Source organism: Pipistrellus kuhlii, unplaced genomic scaffold (genome assembly GCF_014108245.1).
Source record: "Pipistrellus kuhlii isolate mPipKuh1 unplaced genomic scaffold, mPipKuh1.p scaffold_m20_p_27, whole genome shotgun sequence".
Taxonomy (NCBI): domain Eukaryota; kingdom Metazoa; phylum Chordata; class Mammalia; order Chiroptera; family Vespertilionidae; genus Pipistrellus; species Pipistrellus kuhlii.
In genome coordinates, this window is record NW_023425526.1 from 1,533,752 (window position 1) to 1,561,182 (window position 27,431).

A 27,431-nucleotide genomic window follows, 5' to 3' on the forward strand; every position below is an offset into this window, starting at 1 on the left:
ACAGGTACATGCACAAAAATGAAACTAGACTACCAACTTACACCATACACAAACTCAAAATGGATAAAATATTTAAATGTAAGACATGAAACCATAAAAATCCCAGAAGAAACTATAGGCAGCAAAATCTCAGACATCTCTCATAGCTATGTGTTTGCAGATACATCTCCTAGGGCAGAGGAAACAAAGGAAAAAATGAACAAATGGGACTGCAAAATAAAAACCTTTTGCACAGCAAAATAAACCATCAACAAAATGAAAAGGGAATCCACTGTATGGGAGAACAGAGTTGGCAATGATCCATCTGATAAAGTGTTAATTTCCGAAATATATAACTCATATATAAGAAACTCAAACAAATTAACAAAAGGAAGATAAATAATCCAGTTAAAAAATGGGCAAAGGACCTATATAGACACTTTTCCAAAGAGAACATAAAGATGGCCAAGAGACATATGAAAAAATACTTGCAGTCACCATCCAAAATAAAATGACAATGAGGTATCACCTCACATCTGACAGAATGGCTACCATCAACAAATCAACAAATGGCAAGTGCTGGCGAGGATGTGGAGAAAAGGAAACACTAGTACACTGCTGGTGGGAATGCAGACTTGCAGCCATTATAAAAACAGTATGGGAGTTTCATAAAAAAAATTAAATATGGAACTGCCATGTGGCCCAGTGATCCCACTTGTAGGCATATATCCTAAGAAACCCAAAACACCAACCAGAAAGAATGTATGCACCCTTATCTTCATAGCAGCACAATTTGTAATAGTTAAGATCTGGAGTCAGCCCAAGTGCCCATTAGTAAATGAGTAGATAGAAAAGCTGTGGTACGTTTATACCATGGTATATGCAGCATAGAAAAGAAGGATCTCTTACCCTTTGAGACAGCATGGAGGGAACTGGAGAGTATTATGCTAAGTGAAATAAGCCAGTCAACAGTCAGCGAAAGACAAGAATCTCATCATCTCACTTATTTGTGCAATATAGGGAACAAAATAAACTGTTGAACAAATTAGATCTAGAGACACAGAAGCATGGAATAAAACTGTTGAATCCCAGAGGGAAGGTGGAAGTGGGTGGGTGGGAAGTGATCAATGAAAGAGCTTGTATGCATATATGGACATAGACAATAGGGTAGTGGAGGCCTGGAGTGGGGTGTAAGGGTAGGCTATAAGGGGCAGTGGGAGAAAATGGGACATAAGTAATACTTTCAACAATAAATATTTTTTAAAAAGACTAGACCTATTAGAGTATATTGAGGGTTAGTGTATTTCAACAGTAAAGATTTCTTTAAAAAAGACTGTAACTATTATGATAGTGTATTGAGCTAGACAAGAGTGAAGCCAGCTAGCTAGAGATTAAAAAATAAAAATCAAATAAAATGAATAGGTTTCAACTAGTATCATCTTACATTTACCTGATTAAGTTTTTAGGGATCAGGAAGGTGACCAAAGTCTGGCCTAGGGAAATCTTTGTAGAATAGGAAGTACAGAGGAAACGTTTAGCCTGTGGAAATTAATAATTGTGCTATATCAGACGAGATGCTCAGTGCAGGAACTTCTGAGCTGCGGTGGCTTTGCAGTTGCGGTTCTTGGGTTACACACCGGAACCAGAGTGGAGGGAGCCCAATTCCAGGGTGTGTCACCCAAGAACCACCTTCTTGCAATCCGGCACCCCTTGGGGGATGTCAGAGAGCTGGCTCAGGCCCGATCCCTTCAGGCCAGGCTGAGGGACCCAACCAGTGCACGAGTCCATGCACTGGGCTTCTAGATAATATATCCATGAGATATATTATCATCAGTTTCAGTGCCTCATTCCTGTCTTCTTACATCTTTACAGTTGTTTATGCCTTTTGAGAAAGGATGTTAATATTATTCTTGAAGTGTTAATTTTAAAAACTTTGTCTTTTTCTCCCTATCTTTTAATTTCTAAAATGTTCACATTCTGACAGATACTAAGAGCACACTTAATGGTGCTTTGTTATATAACTCATCAGGGATCCTTTTTATTTTCAGTTCTGTTTTATGTTGTTTGTTGTATTTTTTTTTAGAAATACACTAATAACTTTTGGGTTTGCTTCTAGAAAAACTGGTTGCTTATCAACGAGAATTTCTTGCTTTGAAAGAACGTCTTCGGATAGCTGAGCACAGAATCTCTCAGCGCTCTTCTGAATTAAGTGCCATTGTACAGCAGTTCAGGCGGGTAGGAGCAGAGACAAATGGAAGTAAGGACACATTGAATACATTTTCAGGTAAAAAGTACATTTTTAGTTTTATAAGAAGATTATATTTTTAGAGGGTTCTGTGAAATACTTTATTTGAAAGTTATAGAGTAGCTTATCAGCTAACATTTGTTACCCTTTTTAGAGAGATTAATCATCACAGAAAATTTTCTATTATGGTAAATTATAAAGCAGTTTTTATTAATTTAATAGAGTAATTAATGGGTTAAAATTTAATTGTGTAGATTTCATTGATAATAGTGTTTTTAAAATCATATTCAAAATGAGATAAAAATGTAACTTTGCATTTATACATGCTTATGTTGTGACTTGTGTGGACCTCACATGAACTCTGGAGAATCTTTGCGTGCTTTGATCTGCATTATAAGAAAAAAAAATATTAAGTTTTATAAAGGGTACTTTTAGAGATATTTGACTTTTTTCTCTGAGAACTTCTGGTTAGAATATGAAGAGTGCCAATAATCTCTCTGTTTCTGTACCATTCTTATTCTAATAATCAAATTGATATATGTGTATGATCAGTTGCTTTAAAATTTACATACTATTCAATATTTCAAGATTAATGTACTTTTAGCATAATCCATTCTAATCCTTTACCATTAATTTCTCTTGTTTTAAGATTCGCTACCTTACCTTACTTTAAAATTTTCCTGCTTAATCATCTTCCCTTCTGATTATGAAATTGTATTATGGCACAGCACCATGTAAATTATGGAATGGTAACCTAGCTAGAGTGGCTCAGTTGGTTGAGCGTCATCCTGTGTACTGAGTGATTGCCGGTTCGATACCTGGTCAAGATATATACCTGGGTTGCAAAGTTCTATTCCTTTTCAGGCACATACAGAAGGCACCAATTGATGTTTCTCACATCAGTCTCTCCCTCCCTCCCTTCTTCTCTCTAAGCATGTTCGTGTGAGGATTAAAAAAATAATAATATTAAAAATAAATAAAAGTATAGAATGGTATAAGTAATAAAAATAAAGTAATAAAGTTTTCTGCCAAAGATTTCAGTTAACTTTGTTTTTTGTTTCTGTCTGTCTAGTCTTTTTTTATGAATATTTTTCTTCAAAATTGTTATTGTTATAGCCTGATTTTTACCTTTGAAATTATGTATTAGAACTTACTATGTCATTGAATATTCTCCAAAAATACCATTTCTAATGGCTGTATAACTTATCAGATAATTATTTACTGTAATATATTAAACACTTTCTAATAATTAGGCAAATAGATTTTTCTGTCCCAGTTTATAGCTCTGTGATAAACATCTTTGCATACTAATCAATCACACTTCTGGTAGCTCTTATGTTATTTTCATTAGATTATGCCTTTCTTAAAAACAAGATCTATGTTTTGATGACCTTTAAATTTTAACAACACAGCACAGTGGCTGGAACAAAATAGATTATCACTAAATATTCATTGAATGCATAAAAGTTAAATTCCTAAAAGGGAAGTTATTGAATAACAGGACAGAGATGTTTCAGGGTTTTTGATTTTTTTCTGAATAGCTGAAACATTTATCACATTATCACCAAAATTTAATATTAATATTTAATTTTATTGCAAAAGCATCTTTTTCACTTCAAATGGAGATCCCATTCACCAAAGTATAAAATTAGGAAAGAAAATTCTTTAGTTCTAGTTTTCATAAATTTTACTGCTGTGTTTGTAAAAACTGAAACTTCTGTAGGTAAGGTGTCTTGTGCAATAATTACACTTCTGTGTTTCAGATAATACCCTAAAGCTATTAAAGGAGTTAACAGGCAAAAAATCTCTCCGCGTGCCAAGTATTTATTATCATTTGCCTCATTTATTGCAAAATGAAGGAAGCCTTCAACCTGCTGTGCAGATTGGTAATGGAAGAACAGGAGGTATGTTCATTTGGTTTCTTATTGTAGTTGCACTGCTAGTCTTAATGTGTATATTGGAGTATTACATTGTCAAAAATTTGGCAGGTCAAAGAATAAAAATTATTTTTCTGTGCACAGTAACTTAGGACTCATTATAAAGTTTATGCTAAGAGGAGTTGGACATTTTTCTCCATAGACAAGATTAGTAGAGCTGAAAAGAATCATGAGAAATCTAGTTCAAGCTCCATCTCTGGGCAGAAAAATGTTTAAACCTTTGTCTTTTTGTTGTTAATCCTCACCCGAGAATATTTTTTCTTCATTGATTTTTAGAGAGAATGGAAAGAGTAGAGAGAGAAACATTGATGTAAGACAGACACATGGTTTGGTTGCCTCTTGAATGCACCCTGACCAGGACTGGGAATGGAGTCTGCAACTAGGTACATGCCCTTGACCAGAACTAAACTCAAGACTCTAACCGTTAAACCAAACCAGCTATGGTAAAATCTTTGTCATTTTTTATTTTGAATATTAAAATTAATCCATATCCTGACCCTCCCACAGTATTTGCAGAGGTAGGCTGCTGTCTTCCAGAGGAGATGATAAATCTTAAAAGAATGTGTTCAGACTATGATTTAAGAAATATTTACAATTTAAGAAATATTTTTTAGAAGGTACTAGATAAACAAAGACTAAGGAGATGTGTAGCATACTCAAAAGTATTTTTTTTAGAACATTGATCATTATTTCTGAAGCTGATAATTGTATCTCTCCCTTTAATAATCACTATTTAGGTAGATGCCTTAAGCCATTTAGTGAACTTGTTGGTTTAGACTTCATTAATCATTAATAAAAATACTGAAGGAAAGTACAAGTGTTTTTAAAGTAATTTAAAACTATAGAATCACAAATATATTCTTTTGTAGCAGTCTGTTTTTATTTTATAAATGTGACATTCTGTTCCTTTTGAAGATACTTATTCTATCCCATTTGCTTATAATTTTATCCATCTTAAATAAAATGAAATCTTGGCCAACCTGCTTTCCTGTAGTTAACATTCTTTTTTTTGTTGTTGTTAATCCTCACCTGAGGATATTTTTCCATTGATTTTTTAGGGAAAGTGGAAGAGAGAGGGAAAGACAAAGAGAAACATCGATGTGAGAGAAACACATTGATTGGTTGCTTCAGACCAGGGCCAGGGCCCAAGGAACCTGCATCCAAGGTAGTGCACTTGACCGGAATCGAACCTGGGACCCTTTCGTCCACAGGCCAACGCTCTATCCACTGAGCCAAACCAGGGAGGGCCAGTTAACATTCTTATCAAGCTAACACTATTTTTGGGAAATAGAAAAATAAGACAACTCAAAGATAAAAAAGGAAATTCTCACATTTACTTTAAAAAGACAAACCTCCCTTAGTTCTTAACACTTTTATAGTCACAGAACTCTTTGGATAGCCTAGGAAAGCTGTCAAGACTTCTACTTTAAAAATGCACATAGAGCCGAAACCGGTTTGGCTCAGTGGATAGAGCGTCGGTCTGCGGACTGAAGGGTCCCGGGTTCAATTCCGGTCAAGGGCATGTGCATTGGTTGCGGGCATATCCCTGGTAGGGGCTGTGCAAGAGGCAGTTGGTCGATGTTTCTCTCATCGACATTTCTAGCTCTCTATCTCTCTCCCTTTCTCCTCTCTGTAAAATATCAATAAAATATATTAAAAAAATAAATAAAAAATAAAAAATAAAAATGCACATAGAAAAAGTAAATTTGTGTATAACTTCTGGGATTTTGTGGAATCCAAAAACCTAGTTAGGGACTTTATACTAAGAAGTTAGTTTTTAGATGAAAGAAAAAGTGCTTCTTGCTAAAAATCCTGTTCTTCAGTGGTCAGACTAATAAGGAACAATACTCACACCAGCTTAGCTAAGCCTTCGAGGAGTGAAGAGGGAGAATAGTGCTCCAGGCAGCTCCTCCTCTAGAATTCTCACAGCCCACCCCCACCACCTTCAGTCCTCCCACAGCATTTGCAGAGGCAGGCTGCAGTACACAGAACAAGCAAGTACAGGTGGGTAAAAGGCCATCTTGTAAACTAGATTTTCGAAGTAGTTCAGAAAATTGACATCATGAATGACCTAATACTCAAGGAAATGAATTTGTAATTACAATGTAGTTTAAAAATAAAAATAATGTATATTCTTAATTTTTATTTATTGATTAATTTTAGAGAGATATAAAGAGGAAGAGAGAGAGAGAGAGATATCAATTTGTTCTTTCACTTATTTATGCATTCATTGTATGAATCCTGACTGGGAATCGAACACTCTAAATAATAGAGCTACTTGACTAGGGCCAAAAATAATATATTTTTAGAGGGAAGAGAGAGGTCAACTCATAACTGATTTTTATAAAAGGATTAGCTAGAAATCTTTGTGTTTTTACTTGAATGGTTACATTTAAAATTTTCACATAAATGGATTGATAATCAAAGTAGACACAACTTAAGGTCAAATTAGTGATCAGAAAAATTGAGCTGTGTAGTTCTTCCAGACTGCAGCAAAGAATTGGGGCAGACAAAAGTTTGAACATCTGTCTAATAGGAATTTCAGGAGAGAATGAAGAGAGTGAAGAGAAGAAATAATCAAATACATAATTGAGGAACAGTTCTTTGAGTTAAACACACAGGTCTTCAGATGAAGGGCCTATTCAGTGCTGAGCAGGATGGCTGAGAAGACCCTCCTTAGATACCTGCCAAAATGGCATATTGGCTGGTAGAGGACAGCAGGCCATTCTTCACGTAATTGCTGAAATAAAAAAACCCATGAGCCGGGACCGGTTTAGCTCAATGGATAGAGCGTCAGCTTGGGGACTGAAGGGACCCGGGTTCGATTCCGGTCAAGGGCATGTACCTTGGTTGCGGGCATATCCCCAGTAGGGGGTGTGCAAGAGGCAGCTGATCGATGACTCTCTCTCATCGATGTTTCTAACTCTCTATCTCTCTCCCTTCCTCTCTGTACAAAATCAATAAAATATATTTAAAAAACAAACAAACAAAAAAACAACCCATGAGCACCTGCTGTGTGCCAGGCATTTAGCCAGGAACTTTGGTATATAAAATTAGACAGGGTCCCTAATCTTGTGGAACTTCAAAGGAGAATGCATTAGTTAAATAATCAATTATATAAACAGTTGCATAGTTACAGCTTTAATTGGTGACATAAAGGATGTGTTGAGTATGTACATAAAGGGCATTTGATTTAAGTAAGGACTATGGGGAAGTTTTTAAAAATACATTTGAACTGAGATCAGTAGAATATGTAGTTCCTGCTAAAGATGGGTGTATTTGCTTTGTATTTCTGCTATAACAAATTACCACAAACCCAATGACTTAATACAATACAAGTCTATGATCTTATAGCTTTGGGTGTCAAAAGTCCAGAAAGTAAGTGTGTTGACAAGGACATGTCTCTTCGGGAAACTTTAGGGAGGAGCCCATATCCTTGCCTTTGTCAACTCCTAGAGATCACCTGCATCCATCAGTTCATGCCCCTACTGCATCTTCAAAGCACAGCACCTTCAACACACTTTCTGACTCCCTTGCTTCCATTGTCACATTACCTCTCATTCTGACTCTCCCGCCTTCCTCTCATAAGGACCTGTGAGTACATTAGGCTCACGTGGGTCATACAGGATAATCTTCCCATCCAAAGACTCTTAATCATCTCTGGAAACCCTCTTTTGCCACATAAGGCAATATGTTCACAGATCCCAGGAATTAGGGCATGGGCTTCTTGGGGAACGGGGCAGTATTCCACCACATGTGAGAAAAGGATACAGTATTCCAGAAAATGAGAAAAGCACTACAAAAGCCTTGAAGGAAGGGAGCATGGAATAGTCTAGAATAGGGGTGTCGAACTCAATCAGAGAAGGGGCCAAAATCTAAAATCCAGCCTAAATCGCGGGCCGAATGGTTTACTGAACAGTCATAAACTGTCATTGTGATGGAAACGCAGCGGAGTGCAGTGATGACAGCGTGGTGCGGGCCACATTGCAAGGCCTGGCGGGATGGATTTGGCCCGCGGGCCTTGTGTTTGACACATGTGGTCTAGAAAATGGAGACAGCACTGTAGATGAATTATAGAGTGATGGGAATTATGGAACAAGATGAGACTAGAGAGGTATTGAGCCCCTACCATGCAGGACCTTGCAGACCAATTGTAGGGTTTTGGATTTTTATCCTAAAAGCAGAAAGAAGCCACTGATCTGTTTTAATCAGGACTTACTTTGGATCACTTCATAACATTTAAATTTTGCAAAGCTCACATTTGATGCAATGAGAAAAATGATTGAAAATGTGGGAGAAGAGTAGATGTGAAAGGACTCAGTAAGAGACTACTGTAGTGATCCACTTGAGAGAGGGTGAGCTTGGGCCAGGTGGTGGTGGTAGTAGGGATGGAAAGAAGATGATTTACGAATTATTTGGGATGTATGGGGATATATGCATTGGAGGACATAGTGGTGGACGGTTTTTGTGGGCTAAGGTAAGGGAGTAAGTAATCAGGGATAGGACCTAGATTTATGGATTATATAACTGGATGGCTGGTACTATTCATGTGATAAAGGACAACAAATGTTTTGTAATATTAGTTTCGAAGCAAGACCATACATTAAATTTGGGTTTAATTTTATGATTTATCATTTGCAAATAACTGGTGTTTGAAGATAGAAGGATGGATGATATCACCCAGGACCTAGAACTGAGGACCTAGAACATTTAGTTTTCAGGAAAAAGAAAGATGAAGCCACAAAGACAGAGAAAGTGCAACTGGACCATAGAGATAAAACTGTTGTCATGGACTATAAGGAAAGAAATGGGGAATAAATTACTAAAATCAAACCAGAGGAAACATGATAGAATAAAAATATTTGATTAGCAATGAATATTGAAAAAGAAAAGCAATTTAGTTATAACTGAAGGTAGACTAGTAATTGAAGATTCAGAATGCCAAATTAAGATTGTCCTTAATTTTTTTATCATAAAGGAAATAAATACTAGAATTTGTAAACTTCCCAGAAAAGTTGAAGAAAACGGAAATATCAGTTGCTATCTCTGTCAAATTATAAACACCATGAAGCAACAGCTTTACCTATCTTACGACTATATTTTAGATACTCTAGTTACAGGCGTCTTCAAACTACGGCCCGCGGGCCACATGCGGCCCGCAGAGGAGTCTGATCCAGCCCGCCAGGTTTTTTGGGCAGTGAACGCAGCCGAGGTGTTACCGTAGGAATTAGTAGTTCATATAGTCCGGCCCTCCAGCTCTCTGAGGGACCGTGATCTGGCCCCTACTTTAAAAAGTTTGAGGACCCCTGGCGATGTATTATAAGTGCAGTTAATACTTGAATAGGAAATATTGGATGATTAATTACTGGGACAAAGAACTTAGAACAACCCTTTGTCTCCCTTCCTGTTCGGTTCCTTGGTCCACCTTGCTCCTCCACAAAAGGACGATATGTCTGTATTGTTCTCATTGCTGCCGTGTTAGTTCTGAACTCTTTCTTATCCCTTAGTATTCATACATTTTTAGATTGCAAGCCACAGAAGAACGTTTTATCAAACAGGACCAGGGCAATTAACAACTTCAAATCTCAGTGGGTTAAGTAATACAGTTATTTGTTTATTTACTGCTCAAAGTATGTCCATCAGGGTTGGCAGGCCTTTGTGCATCATTGGTCACTCAGAGATCCAGGCAGACAGAGCAGTCAGCATCTTGAACTTTACTGGTTGCTCTGCTGAGGAGAGAGGACAGCTCTGAAAGCCCTCACTCTGCAGTACCAGGGGCTCAGCCCCTGACTTACCTGTGGGATGACTCACTGTTACTAGTCGCACCCCCTCCCACTGTTCTCCCCAACCCTAAGGGGACAGGAAGTGCAGTCCTACCTGTGACTAGAAGACTGGAAAAACTGTCTTTTTTGTGTGTGTTTGTGGTAATTTTGTGAAATACCACAAGCGTGGGTACTTTAATTCTGAAAGCTTAGCTGAAATTAGTACTTTCATTTTTAGTGTTTTTGGAGTCTTTGAATGCCTTGTTTTAAACTAAAGAATTTAAATTTCAGCTCCAAAACAGTATATCAGGTGCTTCTCTAAACATGCCATCTAAACTTAGAATCAAAACAACTCAGGACAGTGGTAGGGAATAGAGTTTGCATTATAACTTTAATGCCGTTTGTGTTTTCATACTTTGGGTCAGCATATATTTTTGTTTTTTCCATACACACAATCTTTGAACTCCATATGAGTTAACATTTCTTAGGAATGTTTTGTATCATAGGTGATATATTTTTAATCTGTGTTCTAAATATTTAAAATGTTTTTAATTTAAATTTTGAGGTAGGTTGAAGTATATGGAAATTTGGGTCCAAGGTAACTCATCCTGCCTTGAGGCATTTCAGAGTAACATGCTCAAAAGTGTGTTGTTCTCAATAAAAGATCCTCCATCCACTTAAGTCATCCTTCAGTTCTCCTCTTCCTTTGTCTCTAAGTCCCAGGGGAAAGGGGTCTTCAAAATATGTCCTAGCCCTGGCCTCGTAGCTCAGTTGGGTGGAGCATTGTCTCGTCTCGTACACAAAAAGGTGGTGAGTTCAGTTCCCAGTCAGGGCACATACCTTGGTTGTGGGTTTGGTCCCTCCCTCCCTCCCTCCCTCCCTCTTTCCTTCCCTTCCTCTCTTTCTCTCTCTTTCTGTCTCTCTCTTCCTCTCTCTAAAAATCAATAAGTGTATCCTCTAGTGAGGATACCATATATCCACTCACTAATCCAGCCACTCATCTCCATCTTTAAATGCCCTAATTCAAACTACCATCTTTTCCTTTAATTACTGCAATAGCTTCCTGATTTCTCCCAAAATGCTTTTACTCTTAGCACTTTTGTTTCTGTTCTCCACAAAATTTGGTAAAGTTGAAATTAACAAATTGGATAATGTCACTCCCCTATTTATAGCTTTATAATTGCTTTCTCTGAATTAAAAACTAAACTTAAGGTTTCATGTGAAATGACCCCTAACTACTGCTCTGAATCTTGGCTCTTTCTCAGTTATGTTAAGATCATTGTCTCTTCAGGGCCTTGCTGTTTCTTCTGGAATGTTTTTCCTCTGCTCTTTCTCATCATTAATTACCAGAGAGGCCCTCCATGACCCTCACTGTCTATAAAGGTACCTCCTCTTAACCCCCTCTCTTTCTAATATTGCCATGTTTTAATTTGTATAGTACATATTACCTCTAAGATTGTATTATTTTATCTTCTCTTCTAGAATGTAAGTTCCATGAGGGTTGGGGCCTTATCCATGCTCTTCACTGTTCTATTACAGTCACTAATATAGTGCCTTACATTTAATAGGTGTTTAGTAAATATGTTCAGGAAAATGTAGCAAATCTCTTTTTGAGCTCTTGTAAACTCTTTGTCCCAAAATGAACAGAGGAATGTGAAACTTGGGCAAGTTTCTTGAATTATTTGGATCTTACAATTCTTATCTGTAGAATCATGGTGATAGACTTGTAGATCCATGATCTTTAACTTTCCTTTTAGCTTTAGAATTCTGTGAATTTTATTTTATTTATTTATTTATTTATTTATTTATTTATTAAAAATATATTTTATTGATTTTTCACAGAGAGGAAGAGAGAGGGATAGAGAGTTAGAAACATCGATGAGAGAGTCATCGACCAGCTGCCTCTTGCACACCCTCTACTGGGGATGTGCCCGCAACCAAGGTACATGCCCTTGACCGGAATCGAACCCGGGACCTTTCAGTCCGCAGGCCGACGCTCTATCCACTGAGCCAAACCGGTGCCGGCTGAATTCTGTGAATTTTAAGTACTTTACAGTATCTCCAATTAATTGATAATACTTAATTATTTAAAAATATATAGAGTATTTTTCTACTGATATGTAATATGCAGTATACTAAGACTTCTTAAGAGGTGATGTTTTTAAAAACTTTCTGGGACATACAGTCCTTCTGTCACACAATATATGCATTCCTAAAAATTACTGCTCTGTGCAGAATTGTGCAGTAAACTGAGAAAAATGGGATTAGGTTCACAACACTCAACAATTTTGCCTGTTACACATTTAAAAATATAAGAACTTAAAAATGGTAGCATAATTCTACACTTGTTAAGTGATTAATAAATAGAAAATTGCTGCAATAAATGTGGTATCTGCCTTGTAATGGACCTCAGGTTTGTGTGTTAAAATGGGTTTCAGAAGGCCTGCAGCTGGGAAGCTCTGAGAAATGGTGCAAAGGGAGTTCTCTGAGGCCTGACAGGAAGTGGCCACACCAGGTGCGGGTAGGTGTGGTCGTAGCGGGCAGTGAGCTGGGGCAGTGTGTGCATTTTGTGCGTCCCCACAATGCTCCTGTCAGTTTCCTGAGCTCTGTTCCAATAGGTGCAACTTCCTGTGGGTGCTTGTTCCAGAGGAGAAGTTGCACATAAACAAATGTGAAATCAGTGTTATGCTGAAATGGCTCCTTAATATACTAATCACACATAGGGACAGTTTGCATTTCAAAACAGGCATAATAGTAGACATGAAATTTTAGACTTAAAAACAATTACATGAATAGTACAACTTCCATAGAGTTTCTCTAAACATTTACATCTTATATAGCCATAGTCTCATGCTCAAAACCAGAAAATAAACATTGATGTTATACTGTTATTTAACCTTCAATCTTGTTCACATTTTGCCATTTTTTAATTAGTATTTGTTTGTTTGTTTCTGGATCTAGCTCAGGATTTAAAATATATATATATTTTAAAATATATATATATTTTATTGATTTTTTACAGAGAGGAGGAGAGAGGGATAGAGAGCTAGAAACATCGATGAGAGAGAAACATCGACCAGCTGCCTCTTGCACACCCCCTACCGGGGATGTGCCCGCAACCAATGTACATGCCCTTGACTGGAATCGAACCTGGGACCTTTCAGTCCGCAGACTGACGCTCTACCACTGAGCCAAACCAGTTTCGGCCAGGATCCCATATTTTGCTCAATTATCATATCTTAGTCTTCTTCAGTCATGGACAGTTCCTCATTCTTTCTTATTTTTCCTGATCATGATACTTTTTAAAGAGTACTGACCGATGAATTATTTTGTGATGTAGTCCCTAATTTGTGTTTGTTTCTTCATGGTTAGATTGAGGTTATTCATTTTGGGCAAGGAAACCACAGAAGAGATGTGGCCTTCCCTGTGCAGCATATATATGAGATTTGGGACATTAATTTTTAAAAATACATTCTTTTTTATTTTAAAGAGGAAGGGAGAGGGAGAGGAAGAGAGAGAGATGGAAACATCAATGATGAGAGAGAATCATTGATTGGCTGCCTCCCACTAGGCATTGAGCCTGCAACCCAGGCATGTGCCCTCCCTGGTAATCAAACTGTGACTTCCTGGTTCATGAGTTGATGCTCACCTACTGAGCCGCGTCAGCTGGGCTGGAACATTGATTTTTAAGATATGCTTAGTGTTTCTAAGGTTTAGTTGTATAATTAAACTTGTTTATACTTTACAGTCACTTTTTAATATGAGTTTTAATATCGTTCATTTTTATTGGTTCTTTGACATTATTTCTTTTTTCTTATGGACTATTTCTTTCCTTAAGTTCTGTGAAAAAGAATTACAGTATTATGGGTAATGCCTTTCTATCCTTTGGTTATTTTTCTTTCTGAAATGTAGTATATTTTGATACTTCAATTATTTTCATCAATTTGAAGGGTATAATATTTTTGAAGTAGTAGTATTTTTATATATTGTCTTTGTAAAATCTCATGTAATTGTAATTTTGTTTCAGTTTCAGTAGTAATGGGAATTCCTACTGTGAAGAGAGAAGTTAAATCTTACCTCGTAGAAACTCTTCATTCCCTTATTGATAATCTGTATCCTGAAGAGAAATTGGATTGTGTAATAGTAGTCTTCATAGGAGAGGTAATTATTTAATTGTTGTGATTTTTACACCTATAATCTATATAATCTATTACCTATAATCTATAAGAGTTAAAACTATAATTGAATATTTGAATATACTTTTATGAGCATTTAAAAAAATGTGAGTAGAGTTTAGGTAATATATTCTATCCAATAATTAAATTTAAGTCTTAATTTAATGTTTGCATTAACTTTTTTACTGCAGCTGTAGTTCAGGATAATGTCACACACACAAGTCTTTCAGAGCAGAGAGTTTCTGTTTCTAGTTACAGGACCTAAATTTGGAGATTTGCACTGGTGTTCTTTGGGAGTATAGGAAGCTGAGAAAAGTTTAGCTCAAAGACATGGGTTTTATCATCTTGTTATTCTCTCGGCCCCTTGAGTCTGTACTCTCAAGATGCAACCATCATCCATTATTGAAAAGGTCAAAATATCACAAGAATAAGGAATATTATATTTATTGTATTTTAGTTTCCTCAAAAGTTCTAGGGAAAGAATAAATCTTGAGCAAGTTTTTCATAAATAATGAGAAAAATCACCCTGAAGTAATTATTTTCTTAATTATTATATAGAATTTCAGATTGTGAAAGGATTTAGGACATCAGTTGGTTCTGGCCCATTGATTCCCAACTTTTCAAGTATTTCCCCATCTTTCTAAATGAAAATGTTCTTAATATGTTTCTTAATACAAAAATAGAACAATTCTTAAGAATTTTTCTCTAGAATAATAGAATTTAAAACAATTACAGAAATGTGTAATGAAAAATTAGCTGCTATTCCTTCATACAGATATAATAATTAGATATTCTGAAATATATCTTAAGAAATATTTCCTGCCTTAGCAGGTTTGGCTCAGTGGATAGAGTGCTGGTCTGTGGACTAAAGGGTCCTGGGTTTGATTCTGGTCAAGGACACATGCCTTGGTTGTAGACTTGATCCCCAGTGGAGGGCTATCAAGAGACAGCCAATCAATGATTCTCTCCCTTCTTCTCTGAAATCAAATTTATATATATATATAAAATATAAAAATGAGCTACTATTTAAAAAAAGAAAAGAAAGAAAAGAAATATTTCCTGTGGCGTGTGTGTGTGTGTGTGTGTGTGTGTGTGTATGTGTGTATATGTGTGTGTGTGTGTGTGTGTGTATGGATTTTTATATTTTAATATGTGCATTTAAAAATATATTATTTATTTCAGAGAAGAAGTTAGAGGGAGAGAGTGATAGAAACATAATGATGAGAGAGAATCATTGGCTTCCTCCTGCATGCCCCACCCTGGGGATTGAGCCCATAACCCAAGCAAGTGCCCTGACTGGGAATCGAACCATGACCTCCTGCTTCATAGGTTGACACTCAACCAATGAGCCAAGCCAGCTGGGCTCACAGCCTTTTCTTATGTTAAGAATAGATATCTTAGCATCATTTTTTTCTGGCTATAAAATATTCCATTGTATGGTTTTAACACATTTTATTTAATTTCTGATTGCTAGACATTTAGACTGTTTCCAAGTTTTTTGTGTTATTTTCAGCATGGCATAAATTTTTGTGTCCTTTGTATAGTTACTGAGGTATGATCAATTCCTAACTGTGGAATGGTTTGGTCAGAGTCCACACACATTAAAATGTTCGTGTGTGGCAAAATGCCCAACAGAAGTAGAGCCAGTTTATCCCTCTTCCAACATTCTGCGAGAAAGCTTTTTCCCCATCCCATGCTCTACTAGATAATATCAGCTTTTAAATTTTTTGTCAGCTTGATGGATAAAAAATAATATATGGCTTTGCCTATTTGGATTTCTTTACTGATGGGGTTAAATGCTGATTTATTAGTTGTTTTCACACCATTTGTATTTAAAATTATTTTAATAAACTTTGCTCTTTTTTATTTGTAAGAAAATTTCATATACGAGAGGAATAAATTATTTGAAATATTTAGATGTTTGTCTTTTGCATGAACTTTGTATTTTTGTCTGTTAGAGAAATTTTACATCTTAAGTAATTAAATTTGCCAATTGCATATTGTGTACAGTAGAAATTGATACAACCTCCTTATAAAGCATTTTGGCAATAGCTATTAAAATTTAAAGTATACTCTGTGACCCAACTTTCTGATTCTAAAATTGATTCACTAGTAACATTTGTAAGTGTGAAAATCTACTCAAGCGTATACACATATGGAAATAGCTCCTGCATGCATTAATAAAATAAGTACAGAAAATGGTCTTGTGTAATATCCTGTCAACTATTAGTAGTCAGATATCTTGAGAGTTGGAATTATGGGAACATGCCACTTTCTGTTGCATACAGTTTTATAAAATTGGATTTTTTTTTTTTTTTTTACAATGAACATATATTTTTTCTCAGAAAAAAAGTCTTATTACTGTAAAAGAAGAAAACTATCCTTATACACTTGAAAAATAGTGTTCAGTATATAGACAAATTTGTGTACAGAAAAATTTAAGACCCTCTTGCCATAGCCATATATCTGATACTAAGATGTAGTAACAGTAGGTTTGGAGTTGAATGACCTGAGGTCAGGGCCTGGATTCTGCCACTTGAGCAGGTCCTTTTTCTTTCTTCAGTCTCAGTTTCTTCATCTCTAACATGAAAAGAATGTTATTGAGCCTTTTGAACTCAGTGTTGGTACAGGGGAGCACAGATCACAGAAGGAGAGGTGTTGTAAATTCAGGTGTGGGCCGTATTCTGATCTCTGAAGACTCCCCCCTCCCCGAATTACAGTGTTTATATATGTATCTGTATAGAATTTTAATATTTGGAAGAAAATCTGTACTGAAAGAAGAATTAATTTACAGAGTTGATTGAATTGCTTTTAGGCAATTTAAAATTTTGAATTCTTATATTTAATTCTACCTTAATTAGTAGTTTTAACCTAAATGTCTGGTAGCTTGGGGCTCATTAACACCAGTAGCAAGTGATAGTCTGTATAAGATTTCTTATAGCATTATATCGTTGTTTATATTATTTCTTATAGTATTCTATCATTCATGATTATTTCTGACAAAGCATTTTCCTACATTGTACTCTTAGGTTTCAGCAGAAGTTATTTTTCCTGCCCCATGCTTATGTTTGGAGAATTCCCTGTTTTATGAGTCTTGGTGAGAGGAACGAACTTCCTCCCACCCGCTATGGAAACTAAAAATGTCAGGTGTTTCCTTTACTGATTCAGGCGTCTGACCTGGGCTCAGCTGCTTGGCTATTCCTGCCCTGGACTTGAAGTGGAGATTTATTATTTCCAGTTCACACAGAAAACCCAAATTATTAAATTACTAGAGGCCCAGTACATGAAATTTATGCGCAGGGCAGGGAGATCCCCTTGGCCCAGCCTGTACCCTTCCCAATCCTGGACGCCTCAGGGGGGTGTCTAACTCCCGGTTTAGGTTTGAACCTGGGGATCGGACCTAAACTGGCAGTCAGACATCTCTTTCACTCTCTAAAAATCAATACAAATATATATGTGTGTGTGTGTGTGTGTGTGTATACACACACACACACACACACACACACATATATATAGCCTGCTGTTCAGTCATTTGGTCACCTTTCACTAACGCCCCTGCCAGTTGGTCGCTCCACACAGCCTGTTAAGTTGTACATTCAGTTGCAATGGTCTCTTAGGCTTTTATATATATAGATTAGAAATAATGGGAATTTATCAGGGTAGCGGGATATAGGATCAACTTATATTTCTAAGTGCCAATAACAATAAGAAAATAACATTTAGGATAAATCTTTTTCTAAAGAAGCAGAGATTGTGAACAGTCCATTCTGGTGATAGATGGTGGCAGTGGGGGTGTCTTCCCCAGGGTCACAAGGGCAGGATTCAGAGGCACTGAAAGCTGATGAGGACTTTGCAAGTTGTAGCATTGGGAGCATTCTGTGATTTCTGGCTGTGTCCAGCTTTATTTCTGCCACCTTCCAAGTTTGGTTCCTCTGCCTAACTGGAGGTCCTGTGAGTCCTACCCATCATCTTTCAGGGTCTGACTATTCTGCCAGTCAGTTTCTAGTGCTATGAAGGTCCTGACTGGTACAGCTTACAACTTATCAAAAACATCTCAATTACTATAAACAGAACATGAAATCAGCATGGATGTGCAGTGCTAGGTGGCTAAATGCTATTCCAGTGGAAGAAATGAAATCAATTTTTAAGGTACGTTTCAGATAGAATATTGCCAAATTTATAACAGCCACATTATGTTGACCATAAAAATTGCTGAGAATTTGGAAAGAGAGCTTTATTTATTTATTTTTTTTGTTAATCCTCACCAAAGGGGAAATTTCATACATATACACACACACACACACACACACACACACACACACGCACGCGCACACACACATACATATATATATTTCCATTGATTTTTAGAGAGTGGAAGGGTAGGGGAGAGACAGAGAGAGAAACATTGATGTGGGAGGGACACATTGATTAGTTGCCTCCTGCATGTGCCCCAACGGGGGCAGGAGATCCAGCTTGCAACCAAGGTACATGCCCTTAACCAGAATCTAACCTGCATTCTTTCTATCTGAGAGCCAGTGCTCTAACCTCTGAGAAACTGGCTAGGACTGGTAAGAGAACTTTAGGTAGCATATCTTTTCATAGCATATCTTTTATGTCATTACTAGAGGCCCATTGCACGAAATTCGTGTAAGGGGCTTGGCCCCCCCCTCTCCCCGCCCACCCACCACAGCAGCTGCCTCTGCCTGGGCTTCCGCCTGGCTTCATCAGGAAGGTTGTCCAGAAGAACATCTGGTTTAATTAGCATATTTCGCTTTTATTATTATAGATGATTATTCACATTGTTTCTGTAATTTGCCTGAAAACATTCCAAAGGCATATTTAAATTTTAAGGTCCTAAACCGAAGAATTCAAGTTGAGATTCTTAAATGAAATAAAAATTTCGTCATGTTAGAAAAGCACCTAAAGGCAGTCTGAAAAACTGAGTTCCCAGGGTTTCCAGCGCACAGTGGTTTAGGACAGAGCATAAAAAAAGGTTTGCTTTTTATTTAGTTTTGTGCTTTTTACTATTGTACACATTTTAGTTTTCATTTTGTAGTCACTGTGCCTGAGGCCATTACTATGCCTTCGTTAAAATTCTTTTATTTAAATTGGGCTAATAGTGCTTGTTAGTTGGCTTATGGGTAGAAATATGCAAAGCAGTAAATATATAAATGAATATAGAAGTTGAATAACCAGAGAATTGATCAAATTGATCAAATTGTTTTTTAACTTTCATATAGTTTATTTGCTAGGAAACATTGTTTCCTGTTTATTAATTCTTTGGATAGGTAATATGATCTCATGCTTAAAAAATTATAAATATGTGTGTTGTATACTTTGAAAAGTCTCCTCTTTAGTGCTATTCCTTAGTCACTATTATCTCTCTACAGGCAACAACTGTTAATAGTTGTTCATTCAGAGATATCTCCATTCAGAGATATTTAATGTGTACATATGTGGATATATTCTTTTCGCACTATTTCTATGTAGATGGTATAATATTAACTTTTTATATTAGAACACATAAAGACCTATATAGACTTCTAGAAATAATATTTTTCTAGAAATTTATCCATTTTACTTAAGTTTTAAAATTTGCTTTATACAAAGTGGAGCAAAGTTGACTTTTGTTTTTGGGGATTATTTCCCCCTGATTTCTAATTCTTTCTTCTTCTTTTTTTTTTTTTTTTTCCTGGTCAAAGGCTTGTACTTTTATTTTTTTAATTATATAATAAATCTTTATTGTTCAGATTATTACAGGTGTTCCTCTCCCTCCTCCCCCATAGCTCCCCTCCACGAGATTCCCCACCTCACCCCATGCCCTTACCCCCGCCCTGCCTTCATCCATAGGTGTAAGACTTTTGTCCAGTCTCTTCCCGCACCTGTCAGACCCTGTTCCCCCTGAAAATTATCAGTCCACTCCCTTTCTGTGTCCCTGATTCTGTTATGTTCACCAGTCCATTTGTCCCTCAGATTTTTTATTCACTTGATTTTTAGATTCACTTGTTGGTAGGTATGTATATGATGTCTTTTTGTTGTTCATAGTTTTACCTTTACCTATTTCTTCTGAGTGTGTCCCTTATGGGTCTGAGGAGTTGTAATATGGCTGGTCTCACTCTGACCACTGGGTACACTGGCTCATGGATCTCTAAGGAGGTGCTAATTTAGCCTCTGCCTGAGGTCACCCAGCAGAAGCTACTGAGAGATCTGCATATTCCTCTTCTTTGTTTGGGCTTTGGAGGTGCCCAGATGAGGCCCAGCTGTGAAGCAGTGCGAGTTGCTATGGGGCCTTGGGTCTTCTTTTGGAAGTTCTGGGTCTCTCTGACCCAGCTGCAGTTTGTTAGGTAATTTTAGATTGCAAAGGGCCAAGCCATTCATATGCAAAAGCCTCTGCTCAAAGCTTGGGTGGGGAAGAGTCTCAGGAAATCCACAGGGCGGAGCACACAGCAATGGCTGATCCTCAGCCCTGACCTAAGAGGCCCTGGGTCTCAGTGTTCCTCGGTAATTTTTGCTGCAAGAACCTCTGAGAGAAAGCCACCCTTGAGTTCCACCTGATGCCAGATAGTCCAGTTTCTCCCCGTATGAGTCTGGGTCCCCAGAGTCTTGCAATCAGGAGCTTGTGTCTCCCTCCCGATTGAGAAAGACAATTGTGTGCTCATTTTCCAGCCCTTTCCATGTGTACACCCGCGTACCTCTGCACTTCACTTCCGCACCTCCTCTGAGTTAGTTGCTTTTCTCTTCTAGTTGTAGAATTTCCACTCAGCCAGCCTTCCTGTGGTTCTGGATGATGTCTGTTTTGTTTTTCAGTTGTAGTTTTGAAATTGTTGTGCGAGGCAGCAATTTCAGATGTTTACCTGTGCCGCTGTCTTGGTTTCTCCTCCATTATTTCTTTTTGTTAATATAAGAATTGCTATGAATTTTCTTCTGAACACTGTGTTAGCTGTATTCCATAGGTTCTGTATTCTAGATTTGTATCTGATTTTCATTGGTAATTGCATATAATGTCAATGTTGTGTTACTGGGTGAACTCTGGTTAAGTGGCTTAGCCTTTTCTCATGAGACAGTTTAGTGTTTTCAGGAGGGTTAGTTACCTGAGTGCTTTGGAACTTTTACCCAACACACCGAGGAGTACAGTCGCCTCAGAAACAAGTAGTGGCCCTATCCATAGTTATGTTATCCTCAGCTCTCACAATTACCAGTCCTTTCTAGTTGTTAGTTGTTTCTATTCTTGATTTTAAACTACAGATTACTGTGATGGTGCATCAGTGGTATTTTCGCTTGTAAATTTCCAGCTAGATTTCAAGATGTTCACTTATGCATTAGTTTAAATATTATACAAATATAATGGGGAAGAAATTGAAGAGATATAAAATTTTCTTGTAATTGAACAAATATTTATTGACATAGTGATAAGCCAGTCCTATTACTGAATAAAACAAAGCCTCTGCCCAATGAAAACCTACATCAGAGAGCAGCACAGATGAGAAAACTAATATATGGTACAGCAATTTTCAGCTGGTTTGCCACAAGAATGTTTAAAACGTGCAATACCTGACTATTTAGTCTGGGTGACTGAATACTTTGCCCTTAGATTGTAAAAAGATAAAAAAGACAACAGCCAACACAAATAATAGCTGTCTGATGTGAATGAATGAAAGCTGTACCTATTTTTTTTTCTGTCAAGTCAGCAAAAAAATATATTTTTTCAACATAAGGATATCACGTATGGTATTAGATATGGAGCACTTGCACTTCATAAATTTCATGACACATGACATATTAAATCTATATCCACATACATTTGTTCTTCTTGGCCCCCTTTTGAGAGTCTCCTGGATATAGGGAGCTGGCCCTATTCATCTTCTGTTTCCTCGGATAGGCAAGTTACTGGCACACAGTAAGTGGTAATCAATTTGAGGTTCAGGTTGTTGCTAAACTTATTTAAGTTCATATAAACCAGGCTTGATCATGTTTCCAAAATTAGAGCCTGATGAGTTAGGAAGATACTCACTGGGTGATAATTTATTGAAAATGAGCTCACTACTGTTTGTGTTTATGAAGGGGAAGTACAGAGGATTGTGGGCTGTGTTCTGGCTGTATCTTACTCCTAAGTCTTTAAATTTAACAATAAAAATAGAAATTACTTTCAATTGACAGAAATTAAAATTAGAACATTCTAATGAACAAAACAAACTGACGTCCCCAATAGATCCAGAGACATTGAAACAATGCAACAGGCTGACATATGTCAGAGGAAAAGGGGGTGGGAGGGAAGAGATTAACCAAAAAAATATGAATATTAGAGTCCCAGAGCACAAAATTCAGGTGGTCTGCGGAGATCAGGCCCTAGCTTGCGCCCCCAGCCTCACAGCTCTGCAGCCCTGCCTGGCACCCTGCCTTGGCCTGGCGCTGCCTGCTTGCCCCGCCCCCTGCCGCCATGCTGGTTGCCATCTGTGGGGTGATTGGCAGTGCGATTGAGCCCCTTCTTGCACCCACCTTGGCCTGGCACCGCCCGCTCAACTGCTTCACCATCCCCCTGCAGTCCCACTATCATCAGGGCCCATCAGGGCTGGCAGCACCTCCACTGCCAGCACTGTGCCGCTGGCGCCCGCCATATTCCACGCCACCCCTGGTGGTCAGTGCACGTCATAGTAAGCAGTCGAACTCCAGGTCAATGACTGCCCGAAGAGACAGTTTGCATATTAGGCTTTTATTATATAGGATATGCCATAGACACAGACGATAGTGCTGGGAAGGCCTGAAGCTGGGTGGAGGAGGTCAATGGGGGGAAAAAGGACACCTGTTATACTCTCAACAATAAAGACCAGTTAAACAAATAAAGTAAACTCTTATATATAAAACAACTCTTATAAACTCTTATAAAAGTTTTGTAATTTCCAGGGTTAAGCTTTATGTTTTCCCCCCTCAATTTTAAAGTGTTTTGGTAGTATTTATAACATAGATCAGATTTGATGTGTCATTTATTTAGCAATTGAGCATTGTAATGTAGCTGCCACTGAATTTAAAATCGATAGGGGTATTGGATCTGTGCTTGCAGTGTATAATGTAAGTACACAGGCCTGATAAATATTTACTTCTAACTCTGCTTAAAATGCTCTTGAGCCCGGCTAGCTCAGTCGGTAGAGCATGAGACTCTTAAAATGCTCTTGACTTTGGTTGTTATTATCAACTTAATAATAATGCAGCTTTTTGTTACATTTTTATCACTTACTGTCACAGTCTCTGAGGTAATTTTTCCTCCCACTTTTTATTTTTAAAATAGGGTAGGAAACTGAGGCTCAGAGAAGTGGCTTACTGTAAGTCACACAGGTCAGTGAGCGCAGAGCGAGTCTTGAAGCCAGGTTTTATGATTCCCGGTGGATACACAGTTTCCTGGAGCCTGCTTACAGACTCTGTTCACTCATTACTTACAGTGTGGATGTTTCAGAAGAAGCAGAAATAGTTTTTGTGCTTAATTTTTTCTATTAAATTGGACATAGACAATTGAAAATAATGAAACCTTAGTTATCTGCTTACTGTATTAGTAAATACTCAGTGATATGTAGTGGTGCAATAAAGTAGAATACATAAATGCAAGTCCCATAACTTATCTGAAAATCTAATGTAATGTTTTCAATGAATGTTTTATTCACTTACTTGATTTTGAGTTCAGTATTAAAAGTAAAATAAAAAAAATAAAAGCAATGAACATAGGTACAATTTTCTTTTCTTTCCCAGACAGATATTGATTATGTACACGGTGTTATAGCCATCCTGGAAAAAGAGTAAGTTCTTCTTACTTATGGAAGTGAGAATGATCATTACTATTGTCTCTTTGCTGTTTGCTAAAAGATGTTGCCTTCTTTTATATTTCATTTTTCTGGAGTTCAGTGTACATTAGACCACCTATAGTTTGGCATTGTCATATAGAAGGTGCACATCCAGTTATCTGATCGGATGAATTGGTATATTTAGAAAAGACTTGAATGTTATATGTATGTAACATTATCAAATAACAGTCTTTAATCTGTAGTACAGTGAACATGGAGTCATATGAGGTTTCTTAAATTGTTCACCCTGTGTTTACCAAGCAAAAATTTTCTGCTGTTTTGGCAGATAGTCATTTAGCAGTTTCAAACCTCAGTGCTAAACTATGTCTAAATCTAATCTATTTTGCAAAGGTTGAGTAACAGTTTACTGTGAGCAAGGCACATCGCAGGTAACAACAGATGGAAAGCTTAATGAATTTCAGGTATCATTAATTTTTAAAGTACTGCTTTGGTGGTAGTCTTAATAGTAACATTAAGAAATCAGCCTTGATATGGTTTCTTCATTGAATTCTGTCTGTTTTTGCCCCCTAAACACTTATCTTCTACTTAAAAAGACAAAAGAGAAGCAACAATTATTTGCCAACTCTAGATTTAAAATAATATGGCTTTATATTTGTCTATCAGTTCTAAAGCCAGAGACTTAAAAAAATATGTATAATTCTGGGTTAATCTCTGTATTTGTTAGATTTTTTTCTCAAGTGCTCAATTTCTTGGTAGCCTTTGTATAAGTACAACTTGGCAGCCTTCATATAAGTACTATCATATAGCATCCATTCCTTGATAGGACCAGAGCAATAACCACTAGTCCCCTTCAGTGGGGCCCCGTGGGCACGTCTGTGGGGCACGTGCAATGATCCCATTGATTCCTTTCTTCTTCGATGTGTAGGAAAACCATGCCCAGAAAAAAATACAAATTAAGCACTAAGAACGTTTGTGCAAAGACAGGGAATTAGACAACCATTTTGTGGAGATATGCAAAAATGAAAATGGAGAATGCAAATGAGAAGGAAATTGCAATTGAGTAAGATTGGTTTAAAAAACTTGAGAACAGTTTCTCAACCTTGGCACTGTTTGCATCTTGGGCTAGATAATTCTTTATTGTGAGGACTGTCCTCACATGCATTGGAGTATGTTTACGGTGTCCCCAATGTCTGTCTCTCTACTAGATGTCAGTCCTGTCCATAACGATGATGACCAAGTCTGTACATTGCTCCGCGTACCCTTCAGGGGCAGGAGTGCTCTCAGTGAGAAACACTAGTTTGGAATGACATATAGTGCATAACCTACAATAAACCTTCCTGAGAATTAAAGAACTTTGATTTTTGTACACACACACACACACACACACACACACACACACACGCACATGCACACATTCATTCATTACTTTTTTTTTTTTTTTCAATTTCCATTTTCTGTGACACCTTGATTTGATTTGTTAAAAGTTTATACTTTTTAGGAAAGTAATACCTTCATTTGGCCTAGGATTTCCATCCTGCTCTAAGAATGGTGGCACTTTACACTTTTTGAAAGCATTATTTTTTTAAAATGTGTGCTATTAGAAAAAAAATCTGTATTTTTCTGGAAAATTATCGATGAGCTACTTCACTGAACACAGTATGTTCATTTCTGATGATAACACAGTAAGTTGAGCATCAAGATAAATAAAATCCCACAGAGCTTAAATAACTCAACTAACCTTTCTCATGATAGATTTTCTAAAGAAATCAGCTCTGGTCTAGTGGAAATAATATCACCTCCGGGAAGTTATTACCCTGACTTGACAAACTTAAAGACTACATTTGGAGACTCTAAAGAAAGAGCAAGGTGAGCCCTGTTTCTTAGGACACTCTCCCTGTGAATGTGATGTGTAATAAATGTAGTTCTTACTTATCAAAGCTTCACATATTTTAAGATTTAGCCAATTAATGAGAGCCAATGAATTTTGGAGTGTTTCATTGGAAATTCTATGGAGTTTCTAATGAGAGGTTGAGTTTGGTAAACTTTATAATTTTTATTACTGCTGCTCTGATGTTAACGAGTTTTCTTAAGAGCACATTATCTATAACTCAGAAGTTAGTCCAGATAGAAATCTCAGATTTGTATGCAGCATAAATGAGAGCTGACTCAATAAAGAGGCAAAAACAATAATACTCTCCTGCAAAATTATATTATAATAATGTAATTAGTCTATTGGGTTTGTCTCTGGCTCTCTGAAACTGAAGGACTTAACTTTCATTGTGTTACTAAAAACAAAGTAAGAGATATTTGTATTAGTTTTGGACTTTCTGTAACTAGAGAAAAGGAAAACGGTATTTTGGGAAGAGATTTGCATATCTTGAATTATTCATTTGTCCCAAAGACAGATATGTCCTCATAATTGGTTAATTGTCTCTCAATAAATACAATTTTATTTTTCAAAAATTAGCATTGAATTTAGTAAAAATTTCTAGGTAGTCTTATTAGCTGTATCATGGAGAAGTTTGCTTAATATGATTCAAAGCTTTCATTTTACTGGTTGTGCGTTTTTTTAAAACCTGACTTTTAGGACCACTCTCTTATTTAAAATGAGCCAGTTTCTATAGACTGCCAGGATTCACTGAGAGAACTTAATGTTGTAAATTGTAATAGGATGTTTTGGGTGTTTTAAGCATTCCGTGCATATTTATTAATTGCTACCTGCGTGGAGCACAGTCCTAGGCACCAGAGCAGTGTTCCCCAAACTGCAATTGTCGAAGCACCAGTTCCCAGGGACATTAAGAGGTTACTGAAAAAAGGACCAGTGGTCAAGGAAGTTTGGAAAATACTGGATTACAATTTTTTTCAACAAATGTATTTACTGCTGGATGTTTCAGTACCTCTATATGCATACTAATGTACCTCCCGAGGGGAAATACGTATGCTTCCAAAGCTTTCTTGGTATTAGACTTCATTTTTCCTTATGGCATCTTGGGAATAAGTCTTTTGGGGAATACATTTTGACAATGGCCTCATTAGAGAAAAGTGAATTCGCTTTCACTCTCTCCTCTAAGTGCATATATTATGCATGTATGTGTACCTAGATATCTGTATGTCTATACGGACATATATTGTGTATACATCATGTATGTAAAATATGTACATATTGTATCTGTAGTATATTACATATTATAGAATATTATAATGTCATATAATATATATCAAAATGTAATATAATACATTTAATCCTGTTTTGAGTGATTCTTAACTTATTTTTGAAAATTTTTATTTCAGATGGAGAACAAAGCAAAACCTAGATTATTGTTTTCTAATGATGTATGCTCAGGATAAAGGCACTTATTACATTCAGGTAAGTGTGGTTATTTCTTTAATGTTTTTCACCTTTTTAAAGAAAAAGTAATAACATCAAAGGTTTATTTTCATTAAAATAGGGTGTGTTAAAAGCATAAGCCCTCTCAGATCTCTATGGTCATAACACTGTATTGAGGGCAGAAGCAACTCTCATAGTCACTGAGAATGTGGGC

The 27,431-nt window shown here is 36.8% G+C and overlaps 1 protein-coding gene across 5 annotated transcripts in view; it reads left to right on the forward strand.

Annotated features, from left to right (window-relative positions):
• Positions 1-27,431, forward strand: part of MGAT4A (alpha-1,3-mannosyl-glycoprotein 4-beta-N-acetylglucosaminyltransferase A) — a 70,594-nt gene that overhangs the window by 21,639 nt on the left and 21,524 nt on the right. Inside the window, exons 3-8 of one of the 5 annotated variants that reach the window (XM_036454083.2) lie at positions 2,096-2,263; positions 3,988-4,128; positions 13,951-14,084; positions 23,813-23,883; positions 25,642-25,755; positions 27,181-27,256. In XM_036454083.2, the coding sequence (XP_036309976.1) occupies positions 2,096-2,263; positions 3,988-4,128; positions 13,951-14,084; positions 23,813-23,883; positions 25,642-25,755; positions 27,181-27,256 (704 nt within the window). Of the gene's footprint in view, positions 1-2,095; positions 2,264-3,987; positions 4,129-13,950; positions 14,085-23,812; positions 23,884-25,641; positions 25,756-27,180; positions 27,257-27,431 lie in introns of those variants that run through there. The other 4 variants (XM_036454084.2, XM_036454085.2, XM_045587249.1 and 1 more) reach the window with 4 other exon arrangements.